We start from the raw sequence: 26,091 nt of genomic DNA on the forward strand, positions 1-26,091 counted from the left end.
TTAGGTCAAGTCTTCGCCCAATTTTATTTATTTAAGGCACAAAGAAACACTGTTATGAGTACGCTTGTATTTTCATAGAGATAACTTAAATATTGGCCGATATATGCAGCTTAAAGTCTCCCGGAAGTTCGAAAATCTTTTACCCCGGTTCCCGTAAAGCCTTCTCTTTCCATCTCTGGCATACTCAGTTATTGATTTATCGCGCTTTTACTAGTTTTTAACCGTTCTGTTATATGGTGGTGAGCGGAGTTATCTTCCGATTTCACCCACACTATCAGTAAAAGTTCTTATAATATGTTCCAAATTAATCAGACAGTTTTAGTGGATACGTGAAAAAAAATTTTGTACTATGTAGAACTATTACTCTGTTTTTAACTGAATTAAAATTTCTTCCATTTCGTGTAAAATTAAGTTTCATTTCGGTACTAAAAAGTTGCTTGGATAAACTTGCCGTGACTAAATTATATGAGCACAAGTGTATATTTATGTACTATGTACTTAGTGTATACAGAAATACTTATGTATAGATGGACATATGTATAAAAGAAGACAGCACAAGTTAGACGCATACAAATACAATTACAATTTATTAAACATATAAAATATTGTAAAAACATTGTCTAAATGACAAAAAACATACGAACTGAGTACATACATACATCTTAAAAATAAAACATATACATTTTTAGGAATAACGCTTCGTAATAAGTTATGCATTAAAGTTCTGTCGCATATTTACACAAACAAAAACAAGTAGAAAGAAACTTGCATGTAAACTGAGGCACTTATTCGCTTATGGTATATTGGACGGATTACACTGATGGTGTTGATCACTACAAGCTCGTAGATAAACCACTTAAAATTAATTATATTTATACTAGTACTCTGGTATATTTCTTAATGTAAATAATTTAGAACATACATTATGAGAAAAAAATTGTTACAAGATCGAAATATTCTCTCGAGAAAAATAATAAAATTTTTATCGCAAGCCCGATAAAATTACCTTTATTAATTAATATGTGGTAGTATTAATATTGGAAGTTTGCTTATATTAAAAATAATATTTCTATTTACACATGTGTATGTAGTGTTTGACGTCAATTTATATTTTTGCCCATAGCTCGTATTAACAGATTTATAAACCAAGTTTAATTTTAATATTTCATATAGATTTAATAAGAACTTTATCTCAATGGAAAAAGTTGTTATTTATGAAAATATGTATATTATTTATAAAAATTCAAAAATAAAAAGTTGCTTTATATAAGGTCTTATAAAAAGTTATCTATTATTTTTTAATTAAATTAAAGGTTTTATTAAGCATAGGTAGAATGATCGAAACTAGGTGAAATATGCAACGTTTTGCCATTTAGAAGGCTCCCCTAGAAACCCTCGACCCTATTGGCAAAGAACTGGAATTTCAGTTAGAATCCCAACAGCACTATAAGATGGATTCATAAGAATTATAAGCTTGCGTTGTCCTGATGAAAAACAATTGCCGATTGCTTACTTCAGACGTTCCATTTTTTCACGGTACACGTTTATCGGACCACTATTGCTACTATAGAAACTGAACGGTCGGAGTCAAGTGCTTGTATGGAAAACTTTTATTATATATCTTCTATTATTTGTATTTGTAAAGGTGCAAAGGAAGTTCGCGTTTTTTCTTGTTTTTAGTAAAAATTTGTAACTTTATAATGCCATATAGATGTTAAATACAGATAGAAATTTTAATATGCTGCCATGAAAGAATAATCAATTATGTTGGAATTATAACATTAATTACTACACATAAATTAGATTAGAAAATTAGTTATATATAAACAGCTATTAGAAATCTATATCACTATACATCAGTTATTTATCAAATACACTTGAAAGCAAAAACAAAGGTATTAAGGTTTTGTTCAGAAAATTAAGTATACATATATAGCTGTAATGTCGTTGTTCGGATATATGCATGTGCATAGTTTGCCGTGAGCTAGGCTGACAGTGAAAATATTCTAATGCTAATTCTAATACACAAAAACGATAGATTCGTTGCTTAGATTCTAAATAGTACCAAATGCAAGATGGTGAAGGAAAACACTCCTACCGCATAACTAAATATAAATACGCCGAGTGATAGTAAATATGTAGGTGGCAAATAATTTGTTTAAACACATTTTATACAAAAATTGTCATAAAGCAGGTTATATATGTATGAATATATGTATATGTTATCAGAAGAACTAAATGATTTTATGACTTATTTAGTACTAAAATTATGGAAAGCTTCTGGGCTTTTTAATTTTTTTAGTGTTCCATTAAAACAAATCTTAATCAAATGTCATATTTTATCGAGAAATGTTTGCATATAATACACATAGAAATATCAAACCATTTTATATCACTCTCTAACTGATTGTTACAATAGCTTTCTCAATAACAACTGACCGTCGCCCCCACCTAGTGGTATATCTCCTAAACAGATGTTTGTGGCACACCTTCAATAACTTGTGTTCGGGCTTGAGGCTTTGTCTGCGATTGAGCAGATGTCGTCGTTTGTCCTAAGCGTTGCAACTGCGGTGCCGTTGTTAATGTAGTTGTTGTGGTGAGAGTACGTGCGCTGGGCACAGGCGTTGTGCTGCGACTGCTCACAGTGCCGGCACTACTGGGTGCTGTGCTTGTGGAGGCTATGTTAACAGTAGATTTAGGCTTATAACTTGCAGACTCTGAGGCGGCTGAAATCGTGGCAGTTGTCGCTGTTATTAAAGGAGTACTCGATATTGGTGTAGGTGTGGCTCCCTCATGTGTTAATAACCTTTTTTCTTCGATTTTGTTTGGTTGTTGTGTGATGGAGATAACACCATTATTTAGAGCAACCGGACGAGTCGGGCGAGTATTGCTCAAGTTACTGGCCAATGTGCCTCCGTTTGTTTCCTTTAAAGAAATCGCCGATTTTAATGACGATTGGCTTCCCGATTTATGTGTCATGGTCAACGAGCTGGGAGATCGAACAGATGTTGTATCGGTATGAATTTTACTCGCAAGCGTCTTGGATGACGGGGAGTCTCGATATTCGTAAATATTATCGCGGGACCGTAACGCATGATGATTGGCTACCATGTGTGCATTGTCTACACCGCTTTGCCCGTCATCAGGCGGTTCTGTACCGTCAGGATTTATAAAAACATCGTCATCATAAAAATCGGATCGCCTGCGTTAAAGCAAAATAATAACAAAACATATGATGAACATGAAATGCTGTCATATATTATAAGAATGTAATGATAGAGAACTTACTAAGCTCTGTTAATATGTGAATCGATGTTATTATTTTTTGATATCAAATCGGTGATATATGGAAGTTGGTAATTATTATAGGTGTGGTTGTGGTCAGACTTTGTTATTCAATTTTACATAACAGGGGGTTATTCACTGTTCGTAGTCAAAGTTTTGATCACATTATTATAAAACTATACTCAATTAACCCCAGTACTAATTTGCTTCTTTTGTGGTTTTGAACAATAATGTTATATTATATAGAAAGTGTGTTTGGTTATTGTCCGAATTTGATTTTCTAGTAGAGGAAACGGGTTCGATTGCTATATTGCAAATTATTCATAAAATATTTAAAATAAATAATAATAACCTCTTTATGAATTCAATACAATTCCAGAGTGTTAAACAAGAGCTGGTGTCAAGTGATAGTATAAGTGAAATAAATTCCAAATATGTTTTGTACGATCAGACGTGCGGATATACTGTCATAGAGAAATCAGATCATTTCATCTCTTGTGGAATTATTTAACCGGAGAAATCGATTTACCTATGTAAAATTGTAGACATCTTCTTACCTTTTGGCATTGCGCCACATAATACAACAGATCACCACTAAAACGATGAGGAAGAAGCATGCTACGGACATAGTCCAAAAAGCAATTTGCAAAGGCTCTTTCGGCTCCCACCAAAATTCTGTTGTGGGCGGATAAGTAGGCACCAACACTCCGATTACTGTTGGCAAATATTGTGTCCAAAATGCACATTCGGTTTGGCGATAATTCAGCATAATTGATGAGTTGAAAGTGGTATTAATATTCAAATATCGGAGTTCACCTTGGTAGGCACGTTGGAAATGTAAACCTAAGACTTGTTGAGGCGTTGGATTGCTGTAACAGAATTTAATCAAATAAATAAAACATTTTCATTTACATATATATAAGAAAAAGCCATTTGAGTAATATTAGCAAATCATGGGAGAAAGAAAAAGAGATTTTAGTACAAAGTTATCACCTTTTATTGAATTTTCGATGGAAATATATTTAATATATGTATATGGTGACTTACCCATATCTAGCGAAATTTGAATAGGTTTGCATGAAAAAATGACTCATGTTGCGATCGTTGTCGGTCCACACATTCCGCTGTAAATGATCCCTTTTCGGAAAAAACTCAATATCCATGAAAGGTGCGCCGGTAAGAAAATAGTGTTCTATATCATGTGGATATTTGCGCCATTGTGGATAGTTTAAAGCCTCCACAGTGGTATTTAGAACATACATATATACTGGTATTCGCTGTTCCAACAGTAGTTTTACCATTTTGTCAACCGGAGCTCGGTAGTACAAATCGGAAAGCATATTAATGTATTGATCACGTATTATGGAATTATTGTTGGGATCTGGCCAATAGGTATACATGTATTTGATGGCTTCATAGACGCCATTTGGATTCAGTGTGTAATTGTAGCGAAAGACATGTTCGCGGATTTTTTGATCAAAAAAATTCTCATCGATTTCGTAATAAGGTGCTAACGATTCATTTTGTGCTACAAAAAAGGCCGCCTCTTGAGTCGTCACTCCTGCCATGTATTGTATACCACGATTAAAGTGACCCTGACGTATGAGGTTTTCTGGCGTTTGTGTAAGGAACCGCCAGTCTTTTTCTCGCCAACCTTCATACCAATCATCACCAGGGAGCGTGAAATTGTGATCCAAAACTGGGCCCCAGGCAAAAGTGCCCACTTGGGGGGGAAACTCCGCATTGCCTAGCTCATAGAAGCTGCGTCCAGTGCGTAGACAGTTTACTAATTTCCAAGATGATTCGATGGAACAGCCTAGTAGTTGCCCCAATACACGGCTGGTATTCTGTGCACGATATTTATCTTGAATTAGCGCCCAGTCGGCCATGGCTGCACCTGATTGGGCAATAACTCTTTTCACAATGTTCTTAGTTTGCGGTGCAACCATTAACAGTCCAGCTGAGGCTGCTCCTGCACCAGGTCCAAACAATGTAATCGAATCACGATCACCATTGAAGAATTCAACATTGTCATATATCCATTTCAGCGCCATAACTTGATCTAATATGCCATAGTTGCCAGGCGAGTTTTCATCAGCGGTGGATAAAAAGCCAAGCGCACCCAGCCTATAATTTATAGTCACAACAACCACATCATAGAAGGAGGCGAGAATATGACCTTGGAAGTGATTCGAAGCGCCATGCACGAATTCTCCTCCATGAATATACACCATAACGGGATATTTTTGAGCGACGCCAGCACCAGTCTTTAAAAATCGAGAATGTACATAAAATTTTTATAAGTGAATGCATCTAGGACAGATGTTTACCTTTGGGGAAAAAATATTCAAGTAAAGGCAGTCTTCATCCATATCCATAATACCCTTGGTAGCGCCAGTGTACCGTACCGGTTGTGGGCAGGCAGGTCCATAGTCAACAGCTTGTAACAACTGCCATCCACGGTGCAAACGGGGTGGCTTAAAACGTCCTTCGAACGTGGGTGGCAAGGCGTAAGGAATGCCCAAGAAAACCGAGCATTCGCCCATCACCCGATCGACAGTTGAATGGTATGGCCTGTAGAATGATTTGGGATCAGGGTTGTCATACATATAGACTTTGAAGCCCTGCACTTGGCCATAATTGGTCGTGACAAATACATCACGATCTAATGTCAGCGAGTCACGTCGTTGTTTGCCCTGTAAATCTTCACGCCAGCCGGCCAAAATGCCAGGGAAGGGCGTATGCGCTGCATTCGGATTATTCTGTATAATAAATGTTAATTAAATGATGAATATCCAAATAATTCATGTGTAAATACTAAAGTGTATATATACGTTTGCTGTATGAATCATTAAGTTGTCATAGATTTTAAGCATTTCATGACGAACGGGATCAAGTGGCTCATTGATCTGCGGTTCAATTACATAAGTACTTCAATTTCCAAATTAAAATCATTCATATATACTGTGCTCACTGTCAAACATAACAAATGTCCATTTTAATAAGTTAAAAAAATAGATAGAATCATATTAACGTCTACAGAAAATAAAGTGGCTTGTTTGAGTGCCAAGGAAATTATATCACCGACAAAATCAGCAATTTTCACCTTACTCACGGCTACGTTGTACAGTAGCAAAATATGTACATTATTCATATGCTGGAGACAATGCCTAGTAAGACAATGTCAAAAATTATATATCCGCTAGGGAAAAGTTTATCATTTTATTTAAGTTCCTCACTCATTTTAAGGCGCCTTACCACTTTCAATCAGCACTTGTCAGTTAAATTAAAGTAACTTAGAATATCAGAAAGCGAAGAATTCAACCAAGCTTAACACATAATATTATTTATTTCCTATGTTTATAAAAAAGGAGACAGCTTGGAATTTCTAAAAACGACTCTAAGTGGTTATTATTATAATCATTCCACTGTACACTTCTCGATTAGATATTGTACATATGTACATAAAAAACAGTAAGTACATAAACACACGTACCAGAAGAAATTATGCCTTTGGGAAAGTGATCACAATGATACCAATATTCAATAAATCGTCACAGTACTTTGTGATATATGCATAGTATGTACCATATATAATTTTTAAGTCTTTCAAAAGTTCGGCTTTGACCCTTTATCTATTATATCATTTTGACCGAAAAAAGTATACAATATTGAAAAATTAATAATAAGCAAAAAATGGTAATTAATTTTTTTTAAATTTATTCTTCAAATTGTATGTCGCCTCCCCTCAAATTAATCTAACTTGGCTCCAATACACTTGTACGATTTTCCCAAACCTCTAAGCCAGGCCCGTCCAACATAATTTTGTGAAGGACCAGGTTTAGCATTTTCATAACCGTAGCGGGCCAAAAAAAAAATAAAATGACCTTCAGTTTTGGTATATTTATTTATTTATAAAAAGCAACATCACATAAATTTTAATATATTATTATTAATGTAACTATGGCCTTTGCATATAAAGATATTCTTATTCTTAAAATCTAATTAATGAGATGTCTGAAATTTTTTCTGTTTGCACAGCGCATCTATGTCAGCTGGAGTTTTAGAAGTGGCTATGCGCAAAATGCCTTTAAGATGGCTATCTAATAAAGATGATCTGGTTATTGATTTGTTAAATTTCATGCGAGAAAACAGCTGCTCGCAAACATATGTACTACCAAATAAAGAAATATGTTGAATAGCCAGCTTAGTAAGGTTTGGGTATTGACTGGGTGTAATATACTTTTTGTAAAATTCAATTAAGTTTGGAAGACAATTATTATATGCTGTTTTTAGATGAGAGCTGCTTTGCAATTCTATTAACTCCAGCTGTAAACTCAGCGCAGCGCTTTCAATTTCAACATCAAATGGATTTTGAAACACTTTCATGCAGGGAGTTTGTGATTTGAAGTCTGCGAATCTGTCGTCAAACTCGTTCCTTAATCTTTGTAACATCAACACGTACTTGTCAAAATCCAAGGTATCTTGCTTTCTTGTAGATAAGGTCTCCCAATGAATCAACTGCTTTTGTTCCAGCTGCTTTTCCAACAACAAAAGCTTTTTTGTGAAAGCTAGAACGTGTTCGTATAACTGTGTGCATAGTTGGTCATTCCCTTGCAGTTTCAAGTTAAGATCAGAAAGATATTTAGTTATATCAACCAGGAAAGCCAGATCAGCCAACCACTCCTCATCAGTAAGGAAAGTAATTTCTTGGTCTTTGTTGCCAAGAAAAATCTATATGTCGTCCAGCAGGGAATAGAATCGTTTTAGTGTAGCTGCTCTGCTGAGCCAGCGAACGCGACTGAAGTATACAATGTCTTCGTGATCTGAACCGACATCAGCCAGAAAAGCCTGGAACTGTCTGTGGTTAAGCCCTCTTGCGCGTATAAAATTAACTGTCTGCACTACTTTATCCATCACGTGTTTCAGGCCTATACAACTGGGATGCCCAAAGACTATAAGAGATGGCGGGCCGGATGGTGGCCCGGGGGCCGTATGTTGGACAGGCCTGCTCTAAGCAGTTGTTAAAGTCCATTTCCATAATAGCCTTTTGGGTTTGCTGAATAGCTAGAAGTCACATGGAGCTAAATCGGGCGAATACGGTGGTTGCGGCACGATATTAGCTGAAAATTTGGCGAAGAACTTATGATGAATCAATGCAATATGCGACGGAGCTCAAAAACCAAGAGATGACGGTACATAATTTCAACATATTTTTACGTACGCTGCTTTTCAAAAAAATTAAGTAATTTTGGTGCTTTCACTTTTTTAGGCCCAAATGATCTTTCACCGACGACGCCAGTAAGATCTCTGACTATTAGTCACAGATTCTCCAGCACCAATTCCTTTATTTTATTGACGTGTGGATTATTAGTCGATGTTAATGGCCGTCTTGGATGTGGTTCGTCGGCAGCGCGTTCTCGACCCTCTTTGTATAATTTCTACCACTCAAAAACACTTTCGGCACCAGACCGTACACAAAATTTAATAGAACTTCTTTGTTGAATAATTTCACTCATCGTAAAAATCGTCGAATGCACTTTATGTACTTTATAATGACAAGCACAGATTTCACTGACAGTCATACCAACCCAAATGGGTTTTTGTGCGAAATTTAAATACTTTTTCTTCTTTATTGGCGTAGACACCGATACGCGATTATAGCCAGGTTAACAACAGCGCGCCAGTCGTTTCTTCTTTTCGCTACGTGGCGCCAATTGGATATTCCAAGCGAATCCAGGTCCTTCTCCACCTGGTCCTTCCAACGGAGTGGAGGTCTTCCTCTTCCTCTGCTTCCCCCGGCAGGTTCTGCGTCGAATACTTTCAGCGCTGGAGTATTTTCGTCTATTCGGACAACATGACCTAGCCAGCGTAGCCGCATTCAATATGTTGAAGCACCTCGCTTTGATGCGGATTGTGGCTAAACGTTCATCCACCGGGGTGAATGACAGTACTCGGCGACGGAGTCTCTCTCCCACCACGAATCCCACACCGACTTTGCGCTCCTTTATATGGTCACTGTAGTAAATGCCACAAGAACCTACTCGCCTCAGTCTTTGTCCCATTCATCCCACTTCTTGGACGGTGGTCATATCAGCTTCTATTTTCACGTGGACATCAACCAGCTGGGCAGCGGCACCTTCCCAATTAAGGGATCCGGACATTTCCCGGTGCATGCCCTCAATTCGTAATCCTCATTTCGTTTGCCATGGTCGTCATCAAAAGGGGGTTCTCTCATCCGAGGCTTGTTGCTTCTTTTCATTGGGGGTGTTTTTTTTTACGTGGCGGGTCCCAAACCCAGCGCACAACCCTGCGGAGGGGATGTTTCGCCTTCTCACTTTAGCTCGCCTTCAAACGGATGTTCTTAGGATACCCAGAGGATAGTTGGTCAAAGACCGGTAGCCATGAGCTGCTTGAGCCATATGTAAAAGAATCGTTTTTGGCCACTCCCAAGTGAATGGCGATCAGAGAACTTTCCTCACTTGCGCGAACTTCTACACATGACTCCATCCTACTTTTTCATATTAAAAAGTATTTCCATTTTTTGCGCACAGAACTTGAATAAGAAAACTTTAGCATAATATAAAATGATAAATTTGAAAACAATCTTGGGTTAGACAGTCCTTCTTACAAAACATGGCGCAAATCTAGGTGATTTCCAGTCACCCTTTTGAAGGCCGGAACTATATAATACTTATAGACAGTGGCGTAGCTACAACTTCGGGCGCCCGGGGCCAATTATGTACTGCCGTCCCCCTTTATCTACCTACCTACAAGTTTCATGAGTTGGTTCGAACAAAAGTGAATTTTTACAAAATATCTTCGATATTAAGTATATAAAATTTAGGAACTAGAAGCCACGCAAATTCTGAAGTTCCAAAATTCTCACAATACGAGGAAATTGATAGTAAATTTACAAGACATCTTATTAAAAGCCATAGAAAAAACCCATTTTCGCCCTATATCTTGTACACTTTTGACACAATTTGCAGGAGTTTTTGCCCCAATTGAGGTTTTTAAATTCCATTTTTGAAAATTTGGAGAAATAAAGTATTTATTACATTCAAAGCATAGGGTAAATGTGAGAGTGACACGTCGCGACGACAGAGTAAAAATAAAGATACTGTTTTTTTTGTCACTCCTACGTCGCAATGGGTCGCTCTCACAGTTTGCAATATGCTTCAACTGTGACATATCTGTTAAATTACAATATCATAATGTGATTTTGCAGCGATCAAAGCTAGAAAAGTGCATCTTTAAGTTCTATCACTATTTTCAAGAAAGATATAAGCCAAAAGATATAAAACAAATTCAAAGACTGAAGAGTATTCGAGTAAAAATTAAAATTTTTCATTGTTATTCACTTTATTACATTGTGAGTGTACAACTCTTTATCTTTTATAATAAATTTTGTAAAAAAATTTGTTGAAGTATTTTTCTGAATATTAAAAAACAGCGAAGATCGTTTTGCCACCCCCAAGACGTTGCGCCCGGGCGACGGCCCCCTTCGGCCCCCCTCTCCCCTAGCTACGCCACTGCTTATAGATCAAAATTTCATAAATTGCTAGTGACCATTTAATTACGTCAGGATTTTCACTACCATCAGTAAGCCACAGTTTTATAGCTGTATTGTTTGTTTAAAACACAAATACATTATGACTAAATGTAAGAGTCTTGAAGTTTTTGTATTTTTCATGAACAGCTACAAAATTCACTATATGAAAATCCAATTAATTCGCTGACATCAATTGCTCAGCAACTGTATCATTTGTTTATTAGATACATCCATATGCTATAAATACACACAATATCTTTATTGTTGTAAAATTGGATTTCTGCCTTTGCTAATTGAATTACTTTGACACTGAAAACTTCATGTGTCTAACGTTAATATTTGTATACGGGTGTACGCTATTAGAGTAAAAATTACCACTTGCAAAAGTGGTTGTAAAATGTAATAGCAAAGCTATTAATTATAACATAAATTCATTTGTCCATGTGGTCATCAGAGTAAATAGCATTAAAAATTGGGACGCGGATAGTCTGATGATGGTAATGACCAATTATATATAAGGGAAGATATTCAACACCTGAAATGGATTATCGGAAAAAATTGAAAGCAGAAATATGAAAATATAATTGCAACGGATCTGCAAGAGCTCATCAATATACGCACGAAAATGGTAAGAATATAACAAAAGAAATAAAACAAGAAAAGTCAACTGCTCCGTTAAACCAGTTTGGGTAAGTTCGGGTGCAACCGAACATTTTATACTCTTGCAACTTGCAAGAATCAAAACCCGGGAACTACTTATTTGTAAAACCAATCATATAGAGTAAAGTCAGCCGGATGTTCGAAAATCCTGACATTAGTTATGTAGGGGCCAAGCCAAGTTTTCGCTCAAATTTATATATTTTATGCACAAAGATACACTGTTATGAATAAAACACGCTTTCTTATTTTCATTGTAACTCACATACTGGCCAATATATACGGTACAAAGTCACCCCGAAGTTCGAAAATCTTTGTATTAAGTATATGGGGGCTAAGGGAAGTATTGACCGGATTCAACCCATTGTAGACATACAGACATACCATTTTAAGAAAAGGATTATCTTTTAATTTCATTTATATGTATCACACATTGACCGACATTTTCGATCGAAAGTGTATATGGGAAGTAGGCGCGGTTGTTGTTCGATTTTGTCCATTATCACAGTATGATATACGAATTTAAGAAATTAAGAAGAATGTCACCTACTAAATTTTGTCGGAATCGGTGCATCGGGTCCCGAGATATGGGATTTCAACAAAACGTGGGCGTTGTCACGCCCATCGTCCAGTCTTCACACTAGCTTCCATAAAGTGTCTTGCGTATTTAGTTATTGATTTATCGCGCTTTTAGTAGTTTTACAGTACCGTTATATGGGGAGTGAGCCAGGGTTATCCTCCGATTTCATCTATTTTCACACTGTCGGTAGAAATTCCTATAAGGAATTTGTACTCAGAAAACTTGGTTGTTGTAGCTTAAGTGGTTTAGGAGATATATACATTAGACTTGTTAGAGGATTAAAATAGGAAGCTAGTTGTTCAACTTCTTTTATATTACGAACAAAAATAAATCATCTTACACGCGTGTAAGATTGAGATGCAATGAGGATTTATTAATAATATTCCGAATTCGGCACCAAAGTTACGTTATATTTAATAAAAATGTAACACGTGAATTGTTATTGAAGTGACCTTTTATTATTAAGCTAAAAATCACGCCTTGCGGGGATATTTTGTCTCTCCAAGTACCAATAGGATCCTTTTAACCCATAAATTTGATAATATTATTATTATATCACTAACCTCCCAGAATTAAATTTATCTACGGCAGATTACTTTCTGAAAATTCTCTTTTAGTTTAAAAAAAGAGGCAATGGTCAATTAATCTCTATTAAATAATAATAATAATGTCTGTCCTGTTCGTTAAACTTGTCGGATAAAATCTTCTTTCATCTATGGTATAACGACTTACCGGATCAAATCGAAATCGATTTTCGTTGGGCATGCCCTGCGGATATTGCCCAGGCGAATTTCTACCAGGATAGTTCGTACCGTAACCGTTAGGTAAGTAATGTCCATACCGGCGATCATTAAATATGTATGTTCTAGATAATTAAAAGCGGTTAACTAGAGTCCATATTATTTTATTATTAGCTAGATTTGTACTTTACCTGTAATCTGGATCACCTGGATTCGGCCAATTATAGTCATTGACGCCGGGTCGTGAAAAGAACCGGGGATCGCGAGTTTGCGCTTTGATGCCGCAAACGTTGCTTAAGACTAAATAGAAAGCTATGACTAACATTGTAGTAATCTTCAGTTTATCACGATATTTAAAATTTTGTATTCGAATGGCTTTTGTACTTTTAGACAGCTGAGCGACAGTTTTTTGGGCTTCATTGTCGAATATGTGGTGATTTCTACACAATCGTTTTTTGGTATATATATGTGTCCTTTTATTTTTAGTAAACATATTATATATTTTGAAAATGTCTGACGCCTTTTGTCGTTTATTACAATCAGACTGATAGCTTTATAAATAACTAGTATTTCGAGTGAATGGAAAAGGATAAGTTCTAATCGTAACTAAATATCTGAAAATAAAGATTAAAGTTAAAAATTTTGTATTATTGTTTTCAAAAAATGGCGAAGAATAAAATCAGACGGTTTAATTCAGAAATGTATCCATACATCTTAAGTTAAGCATTCATGCATTCATATAACTAATATGGTACTTAATTATATTTTAAGCACCTTGGATTTTTATAGACATTGAAAATCTCTTAAAGGATATTAAAATACTCGAAAATGATTTTAAACTTAAGACAAAGTGTGTCTTTTCGTTGCATAACACTAAGGTAAACATCAAAAGCGGAACGAAAGGCCACTAATATGAACTTTTTAAAGAGGCTGTACTATATATTGTCAACCCTACTAAACTCGTTTTTATACTGACGCAACCTGATGCTACAGAGTATTATAGTATTGTATGTAAGGTACCTTAATGAAACCCAGGGAACCTTTTTTGATTATGAGGCATATTAAAAATATGTGGGATGAGGAAAAACAGTCGTTACCGCCCTCGCTCCCATATACTACACAAACATAATTTCGTTTTCTTCCAACAAATCATATGTCAAATATGTCGGTCCGTGTTTGAGTTATATAGAGTATATGTATATTCAAAATTCCTTGGATTTCTATCTAGTTTCGATCTTAAGTTATTTCCCTGGCTTTAATTCCTCCAAGTTGCAACAGTATAAAATATTCGTTTGCACCCGAACTTACCCCTTCCTTACTTGTTAATACCATATATTAAATAAAACTGTATTGTGGTAATGTATTGTTATATGTTATTTAACTATGTTTCGTAAACTCCGTATTAAGAGTAACACTATCATTCGTAATATTATCTGAATTTAATTTCACCGTTTTTTTTACTATAAAATGAACGTCGGGTCAGAACAGATACACACCTATGTGGCTTTTGAAAATAGATTTTATTATTACAAAACTTAAATTTCATTAAACGGTACCATAATTCGGTTTAATTTTTTATCTATAGAATATATAGTGACAGAATATGATTGTGATCTTGGTTTGAATAATCCATCCTTTCATTGAGAATTTAGTTGCAATTCTTCAACTTGTATCCGTCGTAGTACAAGATATAATTGATTAGTCAATCAGACATATTACGTTCTTCGTAGCCTCAGTTACTCCCAGAACAGAGAGCAGAGTCGACATTATCGCACTACCATTGACGGGAAGCAGAATAAATGAATATAAAAAGTTTGCATAGTGACAGTAAGAACACCCAAAAATTCTATCCGCAGGTACGGTAACTCAGAGAAGGTTTTAAAACGGTAGTGAAGTACGAGAAATTGCCTTAACTGATTAATCAATAAATTGAGCTTTCTAAATATTCATATAATTTATTAAATGAGTTAATCAGCTTGTCAGAAAGAAGACGAATCGAACATATCAGAGATCATCAAAATCAAACCAGTCGTTCTTGAGTTATGAATGGTGTAACTAACCTCACTCTGTTTTAATTTTAAAGATTTACATATTTATTACAATTTCCTTTTATTTTCTTTTAAATGAGGTAAGTCAATCTTTCCATTTTAAATTACAAACACAATTTTGGAAAAAATTTAAAAAGTTCATTAATAAAAATAGGTAAATATTGTTGTATCTTCTTAAATTATGCGGTTTTAATGACCAAATATAACCAAGCGCCGAATCTTGAAAAATATATAGAGATGTCCCATATCACCCATCATTCGAAAGGCGAGAAGGATTTGTCTCTATATCGCTTTATCTGGTGCAATATGCGAAAATTTAAACGAACTAAATTTTGGATAGACAGCAACTTTAAAAACGTGAACTAAGCATAAGACACGTTTTGAATCCATCTTTACATTTAATAAAAAATGACACCACCTATTGTAGCAGCGAAACGGAGTCTAATTTGTTATAAAGGGATAAAAATTACAAGAAAAAACGTTTTATATTTTCGTAAATTTATCTTGTGAAATAAAACATTTCCCATAACAGAACTTCATTTTGATCGAGCAGGTTGTATGGCAGATATATGCTATAGCATTTATGTAAAATTTTGTGAAAATATTTTGTTACATAGAAAATCCTAGCCTGAACCCGAGGCACCGCTCCTTGTTGTCAAAAACATCATTAATCCTGATAACGGAATAGTTGAATTGGCAATCTACATTTTTATTGCCTTCGTAAATCACTTAACTTAATACGCATGATGTAACAACATTTTCACAAATATCTTAATACTTTTATTAATTGAAATAAAAAATACGTAAAATATGTCACAGTATCATACACATATGTACATATGCTTCTTGTTATAATTGTTTAGTATAACAGTGTAGGAGTAGAGGAGAAGAGTGCGAATCTCATGTCCTATGCATAATCATATGGTAAAGCTTTTTTCAACATTCATCAAATGCAGGGGCGTCGCGAGGATCCAGATCATGGGTGGGTGAGTCCCTTTGAAATGCCGACTCATTTCAAGAATTTGCCGATTTAATGTATATGTTTATAAATATATATAAAATAAGGATATCTTCATTTCTGATAAGTTATTACGGAGAAGCTTGACAACATAATAGCATAATTCATTATTTTATTCTCACATAAGTATTGTACATATTACTATAATCATCATTTAATATGTTTCTCTTAATATAAAATACATATATTGTTCAGCGACGTGTTACGCGGGAAAAACAAGATTTTCTAAAGAAATTGAATTGCAAAAAATATAAATTTCTGAGTTATATTTTTACTCTGCGATGTTTCAACATTGACCATTTTCCAACAACATCTCGCAGATCGAATTCGTCTACTTTATCCTTTGAAGAAGAAAGCAGCATCAAAGAATTCAAACGTTCATCCCCCATTGTTGTACGCAAATCGTTGAAAACAAATTTCAATTTACTAAAAGAACGTTCACAATCGCATTATATTCATAATTAATTCAACATTATCTAGATATAGGAATGTTTTATCGACTTCAGATTATTACACTAGAAACTAGTTTATTAGAACATTTGTTTATTCAAACACTCGTTCATTTGAACGCCGATTCACTCGCTGATTTGAATTTTTAACATTGCTGTATACATACATATATGAGACGATATGATAAACTAATCATAATCTCCTTCGTCAATTTAAACAGAACGAGTTTCTTGTGAATATAAATATTGCACATATAAAAGTAAATTAGGAGATAACCGACTTTTGAAAGAATGACGATCGATAGTAAATTCATTCTCCGAACTTAAAAAAAAATATATTCAACCACTGTTATTCGAACATTGTAGTGTTTTAATAATCCTCGTGCAAATTACGAAAATGTGTCTTTTTAAGCTTGCTTCCGCAATTATAGAGCTATTTATTGCGTTTTACTGAAGTTAGAATTTTCATAAATGCCGGTTAGTGAATTCGCAATGGATATGACGTAAAAATTAATGTGCAATAATATATTTTGATGAAAATCTTAAAAATATTCAATAAGTTTTGACAACAAATTTCCTGGAATTGCCGAAATGAACTTTCAAATTTTTAGTTATGATATTAAAACGGCCGAAAATGCTGACTCGTTCATAGATGGGGGGGGGGTTTCACACCCCCCACACCGCCCCCCTCGCGACGCCCCTGATCAAATGTAATTGCAAAATCGTCGGCTAAAACCTACAACACATACGACCTGTGTTGTTAGATGTTAGAAAACACAAACTTAATCGTTGCCGTTTAAATATTCCATTTTTCTGTGCAATGCTTCAGGAGTATTTGTGAGCTATTATGCACTCATCTCAACTTATGAATCAACTTTTCTTCTTCAGGAACAACTATCAGTATAATTCCTGTATCTTGCCAGTAGCTGTGTGATGTAATTTTTTTTAAGTAAAGAGTACTCAAGAGATTATAATTTTTTATATACATATGTATGTATGTACATTTCGTCACCTAAAATGCAAAACAACGCATGATCAAAAAAAATCGTGTTTTAAAATGAAAATAAAGTTTAATTAATATTATGTTAAAAATCAATTATTTTCGATTTTTCCATATTTTTTCAATGTAGCGTAGTTTGTTTCGGTGTGTAAATGTACAGAGAGGATGGTTTTCCAACTTGTGAACGCGACGCGTATAGCTGGCCGTGTGAAAAACATGGCATTTCCAGATTTGTGTCACACACTTCTAGCGACTATCCTTGTGTCCTGTTGATTGTCATCTCAATTGCAATTTTTCAAACCAAATAGCTTTGAACTGAAATGTCAAATCGTTGGAACTCAAAGGAATTCTTAGAATCAAGCATTCTGCCCCCTTGTATTCGATAGCTGCATCACAATCATTTGGGTTCCATTACACAGTTCCGGCGCATGAAGATTGGGAAACATAATAATGACAGATCCGACTTTGAGACGTAAATGATGCGGCGGTATACCAAGCCCCTCCAAATAATTTAGAAATTCCACTGGATAATTCACAGCTTCGCATTCATTGTCAAGACGATCGATCGATTTATATGAGCGCAAACCTCCCGGAACTTGACTTTGAATCTTCCAGTTTAAATCACTAACATCGGTAATTTTGGCAGCTAAAATTGCTCGTGCACTCAAGCTATCGCAGTTACGATAATTTGGCCAATGTTCGGATAAACATTCGTGATGAGTTCATCTTTCGTTTAAATAAATTGACAAAAGGCAGGTGGAATTGATATCAAACTACTGGAAGTATCAACCGGAATTTGCCTATTTCCAATTCTTAGCGAATACGATTTAAAGTGTCCTCGGCAATGTCATTTTTGTTCGTATCCCATAATTGACGCCGATTTGAAGGATGATGTGTCGAAATGATCATCGCAAAAAGTGTGCGAACTTCAGTGGCATGCGAAGTAGCTATCGAATCGTCCATCGTTTGATTCCATTGATTATCATGTTCCAGCAATTGTAATTGCTGGCATGCTTCTCAAAAAGTTGCACAAACCGTACCATTCACATTACGCAATGGCTCAATTGAAATTGAATCACGTACATTTATCAATAGCAACCGAAGGTAGAAACAATCGTCGTTTTTCGGGTGGATTGTGTAAATTCGTCCTAAGGCATTAGTTGAGAACATAGATACCTGGATGTCAATCTACTGGTTGGCATTGCTTTCTGCGTAACTATTTCTTCGACGATGCATTCCATGTACAATATCAAGGTATTTCCGAATAGAGCAATATTCTCGCAAACGGATCACTGACGAAAGTTGAAAAAAAACTCGTCAATGTCAATTTTGTTGTCGGAAGTGTTTCCGCTGGCAGTACTGTATTCTAAGGGTTGAGATACACAATAGTCGGAAAACTTTCATGAATCGCAAAAGTAAATATCTCATAAAATGCTTCATTGCAGTTCACGCATCGACCCATTTGATACTTGCTGATCTCATCTCGTTCACAGCCATAGCTGTTACACTGGTATACACTGTTTTTGTCACTCGAACTTTGTTATGATTTTTATTTATGTTGGTGTACCCTCACTGTGTAACTATTGTGTTTGCTATATTACATTTTATTTACATTAGTTAGATCGTAAATATTACTATGTTCGGACCGACATTGAAAACATTTTGAAAACACATTTGTATGTTGTGGAATCTCAGTCGTTCGGACCGACAATGTGTGTTTTCGATGAATTTTCACTGACAACTATCAATAGCGGCATTCTCTTGCTCTTGCAAGATTGCACAATGACACAAAATGCAAAAATCCTGTACCGAAATATGCAAGGCCAAGAGAGCACCCATTGCAGAATCTAGTGATATATGACGGCACGAAAATAAACATGGGTTTTGGTCTGACATATTTTACAACCATTGCAAATAATTTTCTGCGTTATTGTTGTTGTGCCGTTGCACCAAGAAGAAAATTCTGCAATTTTTGCACCGTGCAAAGTTGTGCAAGAGCACAAAGACCGTTGAGAAATCGTAAAATCTTAAAACATAATTCGCTGAAGGAGTTGAAGGCCTTCCTAAAAAGACTGGAAAAATCTTCGGCATAAGTGACATCTGGTGGGGATTACTTTGAAGGCGACAAAATAAATGTTGATGAATAATTAAATATTTTGCGTTTTATTCACATATTTCATACAAGAGCTTGATTTTGGTCGGTCAGTTTGCATGGCAGATATATGTTACAATGACAACATAATATCATGTACTTGAAGTCAATCAGTCTGAGTGAGTGGATTAAAAAATTAAGATGTGCATGTGCATTAACCAACCCTCGCCCTTATGAATCAATTAACTTGCGTTATTAAGCCTTGAAAATTACTGACAAATATATTAATTCCGAAAGGGAAAATTTTTAATTTATGTTCCCTTCATCACCAGCTTAAAAAAGCCTTTAAATATAGAGGTATGAAAATAGTAATTGGAAAATGCTTCACTATTGACTGATTTATAGATTTACAATCACTTCGTGACAAAAAATGTATTCCAAAAGAATTTCATTATACTAAAATTCCTTGGTCTTACCAAATTTATTCATGTAAAAAACTCTTTCAAAATTGGTAATTTTTGCTTAAAGTAAATCTTAAAAGAGATATATTATGTATGAAACATTTTAAACATATACATATGTCGAGTTTTATTGAAACCCGCCAATCTACATTGATGAACGATATCTAAAACTTAAAAAAAAAAAACATTCTTTAGGAAAATTTGATTTTTGTCGCTTAGATTAATACTGCGAGAAGGACCCGGAATGAACGCTTCTAAAGTTCTCCATTTCCACTGGGATACTTACCTGTAAATATATGAATATGAATGAATTTAATATGAAGTTACTCACTTTGCTTAATGTTTGGGTGAGCACATTCATCTTAAGGTTGATAAACAGTTTCCATATGTACATTTGGGTGTTTCATTTAAAATATTTTTTCAAAGACACTTGAAAATTTTGTTTCCTAAGGTACTGAATACTTTCTCACATATTCAAAAAAAATAGTAAACGGCTGGTTTTATCGAAAAACGTACAATGGAAAAGTTGTAGGAAATGAAAATTATAACTAAACAGGTCTTAACGTTCTTGTTATAAAATTGCTTTATTTCAGAGATATAGCAATTTAATAAAAAAGGTATATAGGTTTTAAAGAAATGTTTGTATCAAAAACTTGATTCAACGACTTTATATCAATATTTTCTTTACATCTAACAAAATTAACAGTAAAAAAAGTTTGAAATACAACAACTATTTTTGTATGTAAAGTTTTTTTGATCATCTTAAAAAAAATATATATTTAAATTAAAGACAATTATGTAACAACAACCTTTGGTAAATAAAACACAATGCAACCTGATAATTTCTGCCAATTGAACTCTACTGATGCCAACGTAACTAACCAGAGGATAAGACCGTAGAACAATTTTGCAATGAGATAACAGATATCGATTGTTGATTTAAATAAAAATTTAAAATTTAAATAAAAAACTGTTATAGTCATTGAATAAAATTAAGACCTTTTTGTCAGAAATTTAATTTCCTACAACCTACCTTCGGAAGTTTTTCGATAAAACCAGCCGTTAACTCAATTTTTTTCGAAAATATGTTTTTTTCAACTTAAAAAACAAAATTTTCATGTGTCCGCGAAGAAATATACTATCAATAGTTGCAAATGAAACACCCTAATGTATATACATATGTACATATTATATGTATTTATCGCTATCGCAGTGACTTTATTTCATCGTGATATTTATTTAGCTTTTGTGATTCATTCCTAACTCAGTTCGGGTGCAACCGAACATTTTATACTCTTGCAACATGCAATAATCAAAGTCAGGGAAATAATTTAAGGTGCAATACCAATCATATGGGGTAAAGTCAGCTGGATGTTCTAAAATCCTGATATTAGTTATATAGGGGCTAGGCCAAATTTTCGCTCAAATGTATCTATTTTAGACACAAAGATATACTGTTATGAATAAATTACGCTCTCATATTTTCATTGGGATAAGCCTCATATTGACCGATAGTTATGAATAAAACACGTTCTCTTATTTCCATTGGGATAACTCACACATTGCTCGAAATACATATGTGGTACAAAGTCACCCCGACTTTGGAAAATTGATATTGATATTAATTGATATTTGTACCAAGTAACAGTTTCTATTTAAATTGGATACTACTGTTTTGTTAGCGTAATTTTCCCATCTGAAATAGCAATTTAGAACATATAAGACTCAAGCTACATAAGTATATACTATATGCCGCCGAAATCAATGTGCTATCTCATTCTGAACATTTTGTTATACCTTTATAATTATATGACAATTATATTAGGGAGTCAATACTGGACAAAAGATTAATAACTAGTACGTATTTATGAGACACGTAAGGAAGAGCTGAGTGCAGCCAACTCAATTAACTAAAATTATTATATTCGGTACATTAGCAGAAAGTCAACCAGAGAATATAAGTATATATATATATTAATAAGTATATATTAGAGATATGATATTTAGACCAAGATTTATACCGATATTATTCATATTCCGATATGACAATACAGGTCCAATTAAATAGCACACATATGGGTCTATATAAACGCCCTAATATGCTATGCTGAAATGACGCAAGTAAATGTACATAGTTTATGAACCTGTGGTAATGCGAAGACCGATTTCTCCTTTTTCGGGAGCTTGAAAATTCTTATATTGGTTATATGCGAGTTGGGCGAAGTATTTTATTAACTTTTTATCTGGGGTACATTATTATATCCTGAACAGGGTATATTAAGTTTGTCACGAAGTTTGTAACACCCAGAAGGAATCGTCGGAGACCCTATAAAATATATATATAAATGATCAGTATGTCGAGCTGAGTCGATTTAGCCATGTCCGTCTGTCCGTCTGCCCGTCTGTCTGTCTGTCTGTATATATACGAACTAGTCCCTCAGTTTTTAAGATATCGTTTTGAAATTTTGAAAACGTCATTTTCTCTTCAAGAAGCTGCTCATTTGTCGGAATGGCCGATATCGGACTAATATAACATATAGCTGCCATACAAACTGAACGATCGGAATCAAGTTCTTGTATGGACAACTTTCACATTTGACAAGATATATTCACGAAATTCGGTATATATTATTTCCTAAAGCAACAATGTAATCTCCGAAGAAATTGATCAGATCGGTTAACTATAGCATATAGCTGCCATACAAACTGAACGATCTGAATCAAGTTCTTGTATGGACAAATTTCACATTTGACAAGATATATTCACGAAATTTGGTATATATTATTTCCTAAAGCAACAATGTAGTCTCCGAAGAAATTGATCAGATCGGTTGACTATAGCATATAGCTTCCATACAAACTGAACACATAGTTACTAACAGAAATGCACCTGTGAAGAGTAATTAGCTTCGGTGCAACCGAAGTTAACGTTTTTTCTTGTTTAGAACCATACTATCGGTATGGCTAGAATCGTTATATATCGGTTACGACCATTTTTAGAGGAGAGACTCCATACCTTTAAGCCACTATTTATGGAAGATTTAAGGAATTTATTATTGTGTTAAATGGGTGGTAAATCGTTTATGTTTCGATTTCGACTATTTACAAACTCGAACATAAAAGTATTTATAAAATGTTATGCTCCGAATTTGTTTGAATTAGTTCGAGTATTACTGAGATATGGGATTTACCGAAAAGTGGGCAGTGCAACGCCCATTGTTGAATTGTTATACCGATTTATTTGTTTATATATTCTCCTCAGTATAGTTTGATGATTCCAGTAGTTTATTGTAGTGATTTAATACACGAGCAGAAGAGCGGGATTGTAAGATTTCAGATTTTCACCCATTTTTTCACTGTAAAAGAAAGTGCCAGAAATTCATGTTCAAAGCGAGTTTAGTTTATATGTATATCAACCACCTTGTACCAAGGTATATCAGTTTCCTGGACTAACGGACCATCTACTGGAATATATATCCATATAATCATCTAGGTTAGTTAAATGTGTTACACCCGTTAGGTACACAGAACTTTTATAATCTGTGCAGCATATTGTGAGAGTTTACAAATCTGAAACAGTATGTAGTGAATTAGTTCAGTACATTTATATTTGGAAAGACTATCACACCTGCGAACTTTTATGCCCAATTTATACGGAGATTGTGTTCATATAAACAAATTGGTGTAACTTTAGTTTGGTAAATAATTAATTATTGAAATAATTTCAATTTTGACATGTATTTATTTATATATAAGTGTAACAAATATATGTATGCATGTACTTATGTAGTACATATGTACTATATGTACAATGTGCTATACAAATTGTAAACATGTTGCCGCTGTCTATGGTTCAAAACTTCGCTGCCACCGTATATCAATTGCAGTTGTGTTGGGAATTAGCTTTGTCAAATTACTGATACATACATTCATTTGAACATTCATATGAATGTACATACACCTTTATAGCTTTAAGGTTTATCTTTACTTTACAAATACTTCTAGACTTCGCCATTAAACAAAATAGAGTTACATACGTTTATTCACTCACTTAATGTAATTTTTTTATGAAGTGGTCTGTTTTAGTGATAACAATTTTTTCAAAAATATAAACCTAAAAACTAGTTGTTTCGATCACGCATGTGCATATGTATGTGTGTACATATGTGTGTTAATAAAAGAGTTACCTCTGTTTTTAAGCGAAATTGTAGAACCGGAGCACCGTAAGCATTTGCGGCAACGCCCAAAATAGCGTTAAAATCGCGTTTGTTGACAGCGTTTTCTTTAAGTTGTTTTTAACATTACGAAATACATTACAAAAGCACATTCACATACACAAACCGTGACACATTCAAATTCACAACTGCGATCGCTTGGGCAGCGCTGTTAGTAATGCACTGAGTCCCACTTGTTTGATTCTTGCTAACAGCAGCATCGACGTCGCCACGATGTATTGGCCAACGCGATGAACCAAAAGTTACAACGTTCCATGAAAAGGGTTGACTATGTATATTCACTGGTAACACAACTTTATTTCCATATGTTTATAACGTCAATTCACACATACCAATTCATATAGATATGTATTCACACGCAACGCACTCTCACTATACCCACTATTCCACACACATAGCGCAGTTTTGTTAACACGCAGACTTTGTTACTCTTTTTGGTAACTATGCAGGTGTGTGTTTGATATTGTAGAAAATTATTCACCGTTTCGATATCTTACAGAGGCATACCGTTCTTTATTTAATATTCCAGTGAAATTTAATTCAATAATTTTTAACTTTTCGCAATCAAATTATATTTAAATAAAATGGTCATAAATAACCAAATGAATAAGACACGTTAACGTTTTACTTACAAGCACTACTGTCGTTTGACGCGAGTAATTTCCAACTAATTAGCTGGTTATAACACTGCCATACATTTGCCTAGATGTTTTTCTTTGCTACTCTCAGTTGCTAATGCTAAGTTGCAGTGCTTTGAACTTAGCACTCTCCTCTGAGTGTACGCTTAGTACTCAGTTCGTTTATGGCTTCCTCTCACATTAACCAACATTGAAAACTTTCAGATTATTAACGCTTGGCTCTCCAACTGGTTATCATGAACTTAGAAATACTTGTATGCACTTTAAAATATTTTTTTAACTCCTACGGGTTCTGACAATTCTTTGGTATTTGCTAGAGATGCACAAGAGGCCAAATATAAAATCTCGAAAACGAGATGACGCTTACAAAACTTATTACCTAACATTTCAATCAAAATATTTAGCTTATAGCTTAGCTTTGAACGGCCTCACTAACTCCGGCCAATTTTTCCCTTACGATTGAAATAAACAACAAACATTTGACAAAAAACATTAAGTTGTCCTTGCTTAACTGCTTACCTTTTTCTTTTAAAATTAATCCGTTGATCGGGTAATTATTACTGCGTTGCAATAAAAATCATTTGTAAAAAGTGCCTTTTTCACTATCGGAAGTTCTGAAGCACTGAGGGTTTTACGTATTCGAGAGCCCGATAGCATATTGTTAATACATTCTAAAATTTGTTTTTCTTTGTTTACAAATCCACAAATTCACTCAGAAATATTGATTTTTTTTTTAATAGAGCTGTGACACTTTCGTTATTTTTGACTGTCTTCATTATTTCAGTCCATTTTCGTTTTTTAATATATTTTTTTTTAATATATACATATTCTTGCGTATAAAATAATAGAAGCATTTTTTTCGAAGTACGAAGTCATCATATTTTGTTATAATTTTAAAGAAGCCTCTGGAAAGAAAAAACGTTCAAGTAACGAAGTAGTAGTACTTTTTTACTGGCGTATACACCGCTTACACGACTATAACCGAGTTAACAACAACGCGACAGTCGCTTCTTCTTTTCGCAACGTGGCGCCAATTCGAGATTCCGAGTGAAGCCAGGTCCTTCTCCACCTGGTCTTTCCAACGAAGTGGTTATTTTCCTCATCCTCCGTTCCCCGGGCGGGTACTTGGTCGAATACTTTCAGAACTGGAGTGTTTTCGTCCATACGTACGATGACAGGTCCTTCTCCACTTGGTCTTTCCAACGGAGTGGTTATTTTCCTCTTCCTCCGTTCCCCCGGCGGGTACTTGGTCGAATACTTTCAGAGCTGGAGTGTTTTCGACCATACGTACGGCATGACTTAGCCAGCGCAGCCGCTGTCTCTTAATTCGCTG

The 26,091-nt window shown here is 34.7% G+C and overlaps 1 protein-coding gene across 3 annotated transcripts; it reads right to left on the reverse strand.

Annotated features, from left to right (window-relative positions):
• On the reverse strand, positions 1-24,777 carry LOC120768085 (neuroligin-like protein glit-1). 3 transcript variants are annotated; one of them, XM_040094615.1, is made up of 7 exons: positions 24,753-24,777; positions 13,009-13,431; positions 12,810-12,942; positions 5,616-6,047; positions 4,333-5,552; positions 3,843-4,154; positions 1-3,202 (listed from the first exon to the last, which is right to left on the reverse strand). In XM_040094615.1, exons 2-7 carry the CDS (start codon positions 13,308-13,310, stop codon positions 2,467-2,469), a joined length of 3,135 nt encoding a protein of 1,044 aa, XP_039950549.1. In that variant the 5' UTR covers positions 13,311-13,431; positions 24,753-24,777; the 3' UTR covers positions 1-2,466. The 3 variants fall into 3 exon arrangements, with proteins under 3 accessions (XP_039950549.1, XP_039950548.1, XP_039950550.1); XM_040094614.1 differs by having other exon boundaries at positions 24,073-24,771; XM_040094616.1 differs by lacking the exons at positions 12,810-12,942; positions 13,009-13,431; positions 24,753-24,777 and adding an exon at positions 24,073-24,176.
• Between the last annotated feature and the right edge of the window lie 1,314 nt (positions 24,778-26,091).

Source organism: Bactrocera tryoni, chromosome 2, assembly GCF_016617805.1.
Source record: "Bactrocera tryoni isolate S06 chromosome 2, CSIRO_BtryS06_freeze2, whole genome shotgun sequence".
In the NCBI taxonomy this organism is placed as follows: domain Eukaryota; kingdom Metazoa; phylum Arthropoda; class Insecta; order Diptera; family Tephritidae; genus Bactrocera; species Bactrocera tryoni.